Genomic DNA, 12,903 nt, shown 5'->3' with positions numbered 1-12,903 from the left:
TTTTAAAGATGAATATATTCCCAGAGGTGGGCCCTGGGATGGAAGAGAAGAAGGGTCCGGCTTCCAGATAAAGGCTTATGGACTTGGAAGGGATTGAAATAGTGATTAGTTCTGCGTGACTGGGGCCAGATCGTATCAGTTTTGAACCAAAAATCAAAAGGTTTGGCTCATGTTGACTATGTTATAACTCATGAGTAATCACGGCATCAACCCCAAGAGGAAGCAGAGGGTATCAAATGCAGAGACAACCTGGTGGTAGAAAGCAGCTCCACATGACAGCCACCATTTTTCTGGGTAATCACAGTTGAGAGGCCATGAGCATATCAGGTTGGTTCTAATGCTATAGTAGAAACAGGCCTTCATAATTTTGACTTCTCTCCCAATCTATTAACATAATTATCATAATTTACATTTTCTCCTATGTCCTTCTTCAGGTAGGAGTGCCAACAAAGGCAATGGATGGAATGAATCACTCCGTGGTGTCCGAGTTTGTGTTCCTGGGACTCACCAACTCCTGGGAGATCCAACTTCTCCTCTTTGTGTTCTCCTCCACGTTTTATGTGGCAAGCATGATGGGAAACTCCCTCATCATGCTCGCTGTGACTTCTGACCCTCATTTGCACTCCCCCATGTACTTTCTGTTGGCCAACCTCTCCTTCATTGACCTAGGAGTTTCTTCAGCCACTTCTCCCAAGATGATTTATGACCTCTTCAGAAAGCGTAAAGTCATCTCCTTTGGTGGCTGCATCGCTCAAATCTTCTTTATCCACGTCATTGGTGGTGTGGAGATGGTGCTGCTCATTGCCATGGCCTTTGACAGATATGTTGCCATATGTAAGCCTCTCCACTATCTGACCATCATGAGCCCAAGAATGTGCATCTTCTTCTTAGTGGCTGCCTGGATGACTGGCCTTATCCACTCTGTGGTTCAACTGGCTTTTGTGGTAAACTTACCCTTCTGTGGTCCTAATGTATTGGACAGCTTTTACTGTGACCTTCCTCGGTTCATCAAACTTGCCTGCACAGACACCTACCGACTAGAGTTCATGGTCACAGCCAATAGTGGATTCATCTCTGTTGGCTCCTTCTTCATACTGATCATTTCCTATATCATCATCATTCTCACTGTTCAGAAACACTCTTCAGCTGGTTCATCCAAGGCTCTGTCTACACTGTCAGCTCACGTCACTGTGGTATTCTTGTTCTTTGGTCCTTTGATTTTTTTTTATACATGGCCAACTCTCTCCATAGACCTGGATAAGTTTCTGGCCATCTTTGATGCTGTTCTCACTCCTTTCCTGAATCCAGTCATCTATACATTCAGGAATCAAGAAATGAAGGTGGCAATGAGGAGAATATGCAGACAGGTAGTGAGTTACAGGAAGATCTCTTAAGTGATGCCTGTATTGTGAAGAGCCCTTGTTGACTACTGATGTTCATTATTGATGGTCAAACTTAGAGAAAAGCTCTTGTTTTCTTATCTTGATTTGATTATACATGATGATACTGGGTCTATTTTGTCTTTACTCAGGGGGGAGGGACATTCACTTTTGAAAAAAGAGTATTACACAGGGAGTATTTTTAAACCAATGATTATAGTAATCTCAAGATTAAATTCCTAAGGAACAGTACTTATCTGAAGTAATTTTTAGAAATATAAGAGGGTATACTTTCAGGCCTTCAGAACATGAAGTATCTCCCAATCTACTTTAATACAGTATGAATTCATCTTAACTTGACTACATCTGCAAAGTCTATTTCCAAACATGGTCACATTCACAGGTATTGGGGATTAGGATTTCAACTCATATATTTGGTAGACACAAAACCACCCACAACAGTGGTGTAGGTAGTATAGGTTCTTAGAACGAGAATGGTTGTAGTATAGCTACCTATTAATCAGAGTGAAATATATTTAAAATAAACAGAAGGAACTTCAGCTCTTTCATAGGTAATTAACTCTATTTATTTATTTATTTATTTATTTATTTATTTTTTATTATGTTCAGTTAGCCACTGTATAGTACATAATTAGTTTTTGATGTAGTGTTCAATGATTCATTAGTTAAGTATAACACCCAGTGCTCATCACAGCATGTGCCCTCCTCAAAACTCCTCACACTGTTACCCCCTCCCCTGACCCTCCTCCCCTCTGAAACCCCCAGATTGTCTCTCGGGGTCCAATAATAGAGCATAAAGACACAAAAAGTTATTCTTGGGAGCTAAAGAATCTTGCTAACTTGTATGATTACACAGAAGGTAAAGAATAACATTTACTGCCTTTAGTCAAGAGTAGAATGAATATACCAAGGTAATTTGTCAGGTCATTGTAAATGAGAGGAAACCAAATTCTGGTCTTGCTTCAATATAGTATTTGGTCATAAAGCATTTCTGTTTTTAAAAATAAAGCAATTAAAGCTGGGCTTTGCAAACTGCCAAAATATTAACATCTATCATTGTTTATTTTCAGTCTCATTATTTATATTCATATATATATGAAACCAAGGCAAGTAGAATTTGCTTCCTGAACCTTCTATAGTTTTCTATCTACATTGGAGTTTGTTTTCCTCTTTCAAATTCTGGAATAACCAGAAATTTTATCTTAGAATAAATCTGTCCATTATCCCACTGAATAAACAAAACCAGATCCTGTTACCTTACAATTACTTCTCATACAGTCTTAATCATCCCTTTTATGACTTTAACCAAGGTAAATTAACTTTTGTTTCACAGACAGTACTCTATTAAAAAAAAAAAACCCTAGAGTCTCTTTAAATTTTTTTATTGTTATGTTAATCACCATACATTACATCATTAGTTTTTGATGTAGTGTTCCATGATTCATTGTTTGTGCATAACACCCAGTGCTCCACGCAGAATGTGCCCTCTTTAATACCCATCACCAGGCTAACCCATCCCCCTACCCCCCTCCCCTCTAGAACCCTCAGTTTGTTTTTCAGAGTCCATCGTCTCTCATGGTTTGTCTCCCCCTCCGATTTACTCCCCTTCATTCTTCCCCTCCTGCTATCTTCTTCTTTTCTTTTTTTTTTCTTAACATATATTGCATTATTTGTTTCAGAGGTACAGATCTGTGATTCAACAGTCTTGCGCAATTCACAGCGCTCACCATAGCACATACCCTCCCCAATAAAAAACCCTAGAGTCTGACAGCAGTAGTGTAAGTGAGAAAAACTGGTTTTAATCAGGAATTATTACAATAGGGGAAAAGGGATCTCAGTATAGAACGGGGCTTCATATCCAGTACAATTAGAACAAGTGTGGATTTATAGCCAAAGAGCAGATGGGAGGTGGTTGGTGGATAGAAATTACTAAGGGGAGAATTCTTGCCAAACTGACCTAATAGGATTCTTGCTGAAGGCAGGCCAGAGTGATCAGATATTGAGAGTAAGTATTTAAGAATCAGATATCAAAGGTGAAGGGTTTTCTCTAAACTGACTTAATAGGATTCTAGTTATAATTGGTCTATGCAAGCCCAGCAAGGATGGGGGCTTAGTGGAGTTGAGGGCTAGTGGAGAAGAGTGCTCAGAGGAGCCTGATTAAAGTTTGGTCAAGGAGACTGATTAGTCCAGGCTGCCCAGGTGGCCTCTGCCAGCTGGCCTTCTCCTCAGATCTCAGATTGATTTATGGATGCCTGGGGTGGGCTCATGACTTCTGGTTTTATGCCTGGACAAAATAGATTCCCTGCTGTGAGGAGCTTGGTGAAATCAAGACTCAGCTGACACTCGAGCTGCTCCTTTGGCTTTCCCACCCCTGTAGGACGCAGGTTCTGTCGGTCAAGAAAAATCTGGAGTAAATGAGCTCAGCTGTTGCAAAATGAAGGAATGGATTTATTGAAACAAAATTGTAGCTTCTTTTTTGTTCTTTTGAAGGGTCAGCATATGTAATTATTTTAACAGAGGAAGTCAAGTCAGATGGCTAATAACTCCAATATTGGTACTTGGCCTGGTGGCACTTTTGGGGAGGAATATTAATTTAATAACTATTACATTTTGCTTCCTAAAAGTTTATTTCCTCTACTAGTTTGGACACAGCTGTGGGGCATTCTGCACACATTGGTTTATGCTGTTGGTGGGTCTCCTGGCTTCTCAAATCGTGGCTTGTGGGTTTGACTCTATCCATTTGGAGGGGTTTTGGGGCCCCAAAGCCTTTACTCCTTGTAGTTTGTCCCTGACAGCAGACAAAGCTTCACATTGCCTTTATTTCTTTTGAAGGACCTATTTTTCATGCTACTTGTCCTGATTGTTTTCATAGTGTTCAAATCTGTATTTTTGTATGTAGAGGGAAATAATTTTCTCAACACTAATCACTAATAAATATTGTGTGAAATTGCCATGAAGGAGTTCTTGTCTAATAAATGGACATGTAAAAGTGAAAAAAAAAAGAAGATGGATCTGTTAACTTAAGGTGGGTAATTAAGAATTGCCTCTCATATATTATTATGTTAACAGACTAAGAAGGCTCAGGAATGTTCAAAATATAATCCCGTTTTCACAAACATCCTAATTACACCTTCTTAATGGTATTAAACATTATTATTATTATTATTTAAAAAATTTTTAATTTAAGTTCAATTTAGTTAACATATAGTGTATTAATAGTTTCAGGGGTAGAATTTAGTGATTCATCAGTTGCATATAACTCCCAGTGCTCATTACATCAAGTGCCCTCCTTAATGCCCATCATCCAATTATCCCATTGCCTCACCCACCTCCCCTCCAGCAACCCTCAGTTTCTTTCCTATAGTTAAGAGTCTTCTTTCTTGGAGTAGTAAAAATGAACAAATTTATTAACACGATCCAAAGATACACCCTATAAAAGTATGAGTAAAGTGATACACTCACATACACATACACACACACCCCCGATGTTTCAACACTGAATCTCATTTAAAAATTATCCAGTGAATATCTACTAATTACTGTATTAACACTAACCCAAAATCTTAAAAACAACTCAGGATCCTAGAAATTATATTTCAGTAGACTCACTATAAAACTGAATTATATTTCCAAATGACTGAACACCTGATTTTACATTTTCCATAATTTTAAATGCTTCCTTTATACTCCATTCTGATAAAAACACAAACAGACCTATAGCTATTTTATAAAACATGTTACCAAACCAGTCTATGTGCAAACTTTTATTTTGATTATTTATATTTGGATTCTCACATTAAAATGTTCTGAGCCACAGAAAAACATTCTGAGCCATAATTTCTGTGAGATTTTTCCTCATGAAAAACATTGCATATATAAAACAGTAGAAATCTGGCTTTATTTTTTTGGAGTTTGGGGAATAGTAGATTTAAGTCAGAACTTATTAATCTCCACAAAGCAATACTAACAGAACTCCTTTAGGAGGGTTTATATTTATTAATACATTCTGGAAGTAGGAAAATATTTCACATTCATAAAACGAGAGGAAAAGCTTCCTCAATTACAGAAACACAGTCACACATAAAACTACTAGGCCAGTTCTAGAATTTCAGGTACTGATTTGGACTTGGGTTTATCAAAAAATTAAAATTGTAGATTGATTGATACATAAAATCTCACACCAGATCTCTAATGAAACTTTTATTCTGTTACCAATGGAAACAAGACAAATTCTACATCCAATGGAAGCAAGACAAACAGATTGAAAAAATGGAGACAAACAGATTAAAAAAAAGTCACCTAACAAACCAAATTTTATCTTTCATCTCTCATCTGGTAGAGAATAGGTCCTTACCATCCCAATAGAGATTACCAAACAATCAGATCATGAAACTTAATTCATATTCTCTGTTACAACCAATGAGAAATAATCTATCAGTCCTGTGCCAACCAGGATTGGAACCAAATCTGGTCAAGAACCAAAAACAAACAAACAAACAAAAAACTACCAAAGCAGAAAAACAAAACCAAGACCTGAGTGTCAGTGAAGGTAATGTTTTACTGCTGGTTGGGATTCATCATGCAAACCAAGAAGAGACATTCTTGGCTTAAACATCCTATGAGGAGCATTCCTTGGGTAACAGTTTACTGGCTCCAGAAAGTGAGTCTACTTAGATATATTGATGGGACCTTCAGAGCAGTCAAAGAACAATTTTCAAAAAGTTAAAAATGTAACTCATATAAAGTGAACATGTGTCAGTTATTTATGTAACTCACTAATGAGGGAACCAACAGGGTGGTAAACTGTTTCCAATCAGGTTTTGATAGAATCCATTTCTAAGACAGACTGGATCCTACTGTAAATGATCCTTAAGATCATGATTTTATCAATTCTATGATTCTGACTAATGCCAGTGTTTTATAAATGAGCTGAAGCTCAGTGACCACTTCAGATCTTTTAAGAGACAAACCTGAGGGAAAAAGCTAGAGTCAGATTACCTCTTATTTACAAAACATTTTTAAATTAGATTTTTCTCATTTATTACATTTTAATATGTCATTTTCTCTTGATGGGACCCTAACTGATATAAGCATTTGATATATAAGACATAGAAACAGTTTATATTTTAAGATATTTAAAAAGTTTAAAATTAAGAAATAGTATGAATAATGTTGAACTTCACTATTAATTAGGGAAATTCAAATTAAATAAATTCTCTAGGCCGAAAGCCCATATGCAGTGTGGAACAAATGTAGAAATTTTCTCAGCTTTCTGGCATAAAGATTTCAGTCTTAAAATTTGGAAACAAAGTCCAAGTGATAATGCAGTTAGAATATAGGTTTATTGGCTAAGATGCTGATACATTTTTCATGGGTTTATAAAGGATCCAAGCTCTATAATGATGATAACACCCAGGGCTCCTCTGATCTGGTAGTTCCACTCTTTATGGGTCATGAGTCCACCAACCTAGTAGAAAGGAAGGCATCAATAAGCACTGTCCATTGCTAATGTAATTATCCTTTGTCCTAATTAGTAAGTCTCTCATATGACTAGTATCTGAATGCATTCTTTCTGTTCATTAATTAAACAGTTGTGGTCATGGGACTTCCATGTGGTCAAGGGACTATTTAACAATATATATTAAAAATGAAACTGCATAAAATATTTCCTAGAAACTCCACTTCTCATTATATATCCTTTGGAAGCACACAGACATATGTGTAACAACACATATAACAATTTTTGTTATTATCTTATAAAAGCAACATTGGGAAAACCCAGATGTTCACTTATGGGAGAATGTTAAACTGTTCTGATGGCTATTCTCTAATTGTCTTTCCATATCTAATTTTCATTGTGTCGACTTTCCTCTGTGCCCTGTAAACTGAACTTTATGGACTAAATCAACCAGTTGCTGTGCGGTTTGACTTCTGCTTGGGTGTAGCTAATGGAGGCTATTGTAGAGATCTGGAGGACATGAAGAGTGAAACCTGGGTATTAAGTCCCTCAGCTTCCTCCCTTCCGTACTTTGTGTTGACAATTACTGCATTCTTCCACCAAAGCCCTCAGTTCTTGTTGGTGGCCTTATTCTATTCCAATAGCTCTTTCTCTGGTTTATGGTAGTGTTTCCTCCCATTGTTTATGAGCTTTAGGGATAGTAATAGCACCCTGTAGTTACAAGTCCTGGATACTTTAACATTCCTTGCTGATTTCCCTTATTACCACCTACACCTTATTCATTATATTTTCCCCATTTACTCCATTTGAATGAGACATTTTTTCCTGGTGGAACCCTAACATGACTATTTGTATAAAGAGAAGTCCCAGGAAACAGCCCCTCACAATGGGATTCTGGGAATGGTTGGCTCACATAGAGGAATACCTGTATATCTTCCTTGTCTGGGGCACACTGGACTTTGATCCTATGTGGCACATATCCCCCAGACAAGGAAGATATATATTTTTACTCAGATTATCACTTTTGCTTTTATGGAATAAAGTTCAAGTGAAAAGCAAGGCTATAAATCATATTCAAGCAAGTGTCACAGTCACTTGATCTCCCAACTCCTTACCCTTTTTGCTGGCAGAACACTATCTTCATTGAAGTCTGAATGAACCAGTCTTTCCTTGAATAAAAATATATTTTTGGCTTTACCTGGAACTGTTGTGTTTAGGACCATTCTAAGAGTTAGGTCCCAACATATTCTGAAGAGAGAAGTACAAGGACTGTTCTGATAATATACAGTTTTGTACTAAAACAATTGTAGGATCTTGCCAATATTGGTAAAGTCTGGGGAATATGTATGTGAGTGAATTCTAAGATTATTAGGCTGCAAAAGACAAAAATATGAGACTAAATCAGGTAGGGTTTATTTATGCAAGTACTCACCTGATATTCAGATATTAATGTATTGATATGAGTACCTGGAGTGCTATAAATGGCCTGCTAGATTTGGTTAATTAAATCTTGTACTCAATGAAGATATTTTCATGTAAATGCCCAGTAGAGGGCATCCATTTTAGAGAAGGCTCTTAATTATGTGGATTAGATACCCATTCACTAAATTTCAATCAGCCTTGTCCCTAACCACTCCAATGCTTGCTCGCTGGGCTCATGTGTAAAGTGGTTATGGTAAAAGGGATAGAAACTATGCATGGGCTCACTACCATGGACTTCCCTTCAATAAAGTGGATCTGTCTACTACCATTGCTGAGTCCCAAACTGTCAATGGCTGAAACCAATTTGGCACCATTCCTTGGGGGGATTAGCTAGCTACCTAGTGGCACACTGATTACACTGGATCTTTTTTTATCATGGAGGCAGTGATTTATCCTAGCAGGAATATATGTATTATACACACACCCACACACATGAATACATACATGTATACATATACCTCCATATGTATATATATATTTTTTATTTTTATATTTTTTTCCAGAGAGGGAGGGAGAAGGGGGAGGGACAGATGGAGAGGGAGAAAAAGAATCTTAAGCAGGCTTCATGCCCAACACAGAGCCAGACGTGGGGCTCAATCTCACAACACTGAGATCATGACCTGAGCTGAAATCAAGAGTTGGATGTTTATCCAACTGAGCTACCCAGGCACCCCAAGGAATAGATATATATTTCACAATGAATTTGCCTTGCTAGTCCATTGTCATGGCTTCGTACTCTGTCAACTTAGCTAAACCAGAACTATGTTTCCAGAATTCCCTTCCATGCATGTTTCCATGTTAGAGTTCACCACAAGAAAAATTTGTGTGAAATTTGGAAGATGGAAGTGAAGCAGTAGACATCTTTGGTCTGAAGGACAGTATAGGGCTCATTATAGCTCATACATGTTCCTGGCTCACCTTGCTGATGTGGGACGACAACTTGGGCCTGTAGCTCCTTTAGCTCCTACTGGATCTCCATCTTCAGTTTCCTCCAAGTCCTGGGCCAGGTGCAACTGCATCTTTATAATGAAGGGCATCAGTTTATTAGGTAGGCCACCTGCATCATCAAAATTAGAAGCAGTGAGAGACATAGTTCAAGTTTGTCATTGGTCATCTTCACTTCCTGTCCATTTTCCCTTCCAGACTGTTGGGCTTCAGGCCCAGCATGACACTCAGTGGTCACAAACTTACCTAGATTGCTTAACGGATTCCACATTGCATAAAGTCTAGTCCCTTTAAGAAATTGCCTTCTTTTAAATCACTCATAGTAGTTCCACTTCTCTGATCAAACTCTTGCACTCAAGAGTGATACACCCTCAATGTATCTGCCAGCACAGTCATTTGCAGATTTATAGAATGTCTTATTATTACTACTATATCTACAGAACATTGCATCTTTCCAGGGGATACATTTTATAGCAATTGAAATATACTCACACACATATGGAATTCATTAGTCTACGTGCATGCTCTATCAGTAATAAATTAGTGGAATGACCTACTGAGGTGCAGTTACAGCACTAGTTGGGGCACTACTTGGAATGATAACATCTTATACTACAGGATGTATTATAGGCCTGTGGTAAGTTACAGAAGCAGCTGTGTTATTTTCACAGCTCCTCTTGGGTCACCCTCTTCTCTAGCTACAGATTTTACTTGTGGTCTTAGAAACCATTCTTTCCCCATCTTATGTAACTCCAGGAATGATAAGAGCTCACTTCTCTTGCCTGGGTGCCTTTACAGTCTTTTGTTGGCTCCTTTAACCCTGCCTAAACACTTGTATATAATTCCTGTAGTTAACTCTCTTCAATCACCCATTTGAATATGACCTCTCTTCCTGTCTGGACTTTGATCAATACCCTGAAATATCTATAAAAATATCTAAAAAAGAAATTAACTAGAGCCATATTTATTTACACAGGTGAATAGACATAAATGTAGAGCATAAAAAAGGTCTGGAAGAATACATACCATGTGTCATTTACCCCTAGAGAAGAGGGCAGGGGTCCTGGATTAAGGCTTATGATCAAAAGGTCTTTGACTTTATCCGTGGTGTTCTAAATTTTAAAATGAGAACAGACTCATGTGCTTTCTGTACAATTAAAACTTATTTAAAAATTAATATATTAGTTGATAATTTTTCTTTTTTTTAAAGATTTATTTATTTATTTGAGAGAGTGAGAATGAGAGAGAGAGAGAGAGAGAGAGAGAGTGTACATGAGAGGGGGGAGGGTTAGAGGGAGAAGCAGTCTCCTCGCTGAGCAGGGAGCCCGAAACGGGACTTGATCCCAGGACTCCAGGATCATGACCTGAGCCGAAGGCAGTCGCTTAACCAACTGGGCCACCCAGGCGCCCCTAGTTGATAATTTTTCTTCAATCAAGTCATTCTGTGAGATTTTGTTTCCAAAGTATCATTTGTTTATTTTAAAAATTAAGATTTTATTAACTAATACACACTTTTTTCCCCAGCTAAAATGAAATAGGTTTGCAATTGTTCTATTTCAGACTACTCTACGGCTTAAGGATAATGTATCATTGAGCTGACTGATTATAGGTGTATTTCACAAAGCATAGGCTGTCTGTCATCACAGGTGAATGAAAGGGAGTTTGTGGGTCATGGACATGAATGGCCTTTGGGGAGACACTGAGAGAGGTTAATACTTGAGCTTTGGTCTAATTTTATCCTTTATATTTTAGTTTTGCTCAGTTCAACAAATACTTAGAGTATTTACTAAGTGCCAGAAAGAGTGCAAGGCACTGGAGATAAAGAGAAAAATAAGAAAGCATCCCTGCCATTGAGGAGCTTCTTTTCTGTGAGATACAGAGAAATAGTTTCCATGTTATGTGGTAAGTATAGTGATAAAGGGATGCACAAAGGGGGTGCCTGGGTGGCTCAGTGGGGCAAGCATCTAACTCTTGATTTTGGCTGTCACTATCTCAGGGTTGTGAGCTTGAGCCCCACATTGGCTCTGTGCTGGAAACTGCTTGGGATTCTCTCTCTCTCCCTCTCTTCTACTACCCCTGCCCCCCCCCTCTCTCTCTAAAAAAAAAAAAAAAAAGAAAGAAAGAAAGAAAAAGGGATGCACAAGATTCTTGGGAGTACAAAGAGAAGCATAGAGTAGAGCAGTGGTTTTCCACAGTAGCTGTGCATTAGAATGACCTGATGTGCTTTCAAAAAATAGACAATTGGCCCATCTCTCAAAGATTCTGATTTAACTGGTATGGGGTGGGCACAATATTTTTAAAAAGCTCTCTGTCTCTTCTCCTACCACTCTCCACACTGTACGTAATGTTCCATTAGTACTAAATGACTACAGCTTCTCAAACATGCCAAACATGCCACATCACATGCTGCACTCCTCCTGGAATTCTTCCTGGAATATCTTCCCAGGCACCCTAAACTCCCACCTCCCATTCATTCGTCTCTCAAACTCTTTAAGTCTCTACTCAAATGCTACTTTCCCTGGGAAGTCTTCCCAGATCCCCCCAGGTAGATTTAGGGTTCCTTTCTTCTATGTTACTACCCACTGCATTGAACATGCATTATAGAATAGCTATACTATAATATAGTATAATCTATATATGGTATAGTATAATAGCTATAGTATAACAGTTATCCCGATTGGATTCAATTGCTTTGTTCGGATGTGTGTGTCTCTTCACTGGGCTCCAAGCTCCTTGTCTAGGAATTAGCACACGGGTATTGGTCCAAAAACAGGTTGAATGAATAAACTCCATGTTTAGCTCCTGGCTTTTAAGAGACTTACAATCTAATGGACTTTTTTTTTTTTTTTTCTTCCCCAAATGGCTTTCAGAGATTTTGGAGATTGTACTTAGCATGCCATCTTTGGTAGAACATCATCATTTTATGAGATATGTTCCTCCCTTCCCTCTGAAATATTTTATTTTGAAAGTATTTCAAACATACTGCAAAGATGAAAGAATTTTATGGTGAATACCTGCCTACCCACCATTTAGGTTCTACCATACTCACTGGAGAAAACATTCTTTTCAATAAATAGTGCTGGATAGTTGGATATTCACATTCAAAAGAATGAAACTAGGCCTCTATCTTACACCATTCACAGAAATTAACTTGAAATGGATTTAAATAAATCACTGATTTTATTTTTATGCACATTTTCTTTCTGGGTTGCTTGGATCAGTACCTGAAAACGCCAAAAATATATGGAATCATCAATATGTGCTGGAGGCCTATACTGGGAGGCTTCTGGAAAAGGAAATCTTTGAGCAGGTTTTGAAGGGTAAAAGATGCATGGCTCTCTCCTGTCTCCAGGACTTGTCTGCTGTTCCTTCGCTAGAAGCATTCTTCATGCCACTCTGTCCCCCATTCTTGCTCCTCCTCACCCATTAGATCTTAGTTAACTCGACCACCAACATGAACAGTGGTCCACCCTGTTATTCTTTCCAGTGTTTTTTTTAATGTGAAAGAAGTTCAAGTAAATTCTCCTGTCTATTCAGCAATTCCTTGTCCAATTCTTCTTTCTGGTGTACCTCACTGAGGCCCATTATATTTGGACAGAACCAGATATTCCAAATTTA

General features: G+C 38.0%; 1 protein-coding gene across 1 annotated transcript; it reads left to right on the top strand.

Annotated features, from left to right (window-relative positions):
• Positions 1–455: 455 nt before the first annotated feature.
• Positions 456–1,394, top strand: LOC113910885 (olfactory receptor 4F3/4F16/4F29-like). The gene has a single exon (XM_027572940.2). It carries the CDS (start codon positions 456–458, stop codon positions 1,392–1,394), a length of 939 nt encoding a protein of 312 aa, XP_027428741.2.
• Positions 1,395–12,903: the final 11,509 nt, after the last annotated feature.

Source organism: Zalophus californianus, chromosome 6 (genome assembly GCF_009762305.2).
Source record: "Zalophus californianus isolate mZalCal1 chromosome 6, mZalCal1.pri.v2, whole genome shotgun sequence".
NCBI lineage: Eukaryota > Metazoa > Chordata > Mammalia > Carnivora > Otariidae > Zalophus > Zalophus californianus.
The sequence above is the reverse complement of the archived record's forward strand: the minus strand, read 5'-3'. Positions and strand labels throughout refer to the sequence as shown.

Excerpts from the sequence above, each read along its gene's own strand:
- LOC113910885 (XM_027572940.2), top strand. The coding sequence starts at position 456 with ATGGATGGAATGAATCACTCCGTGGTGTCCGAGTTTGTGTTCCTGGGA.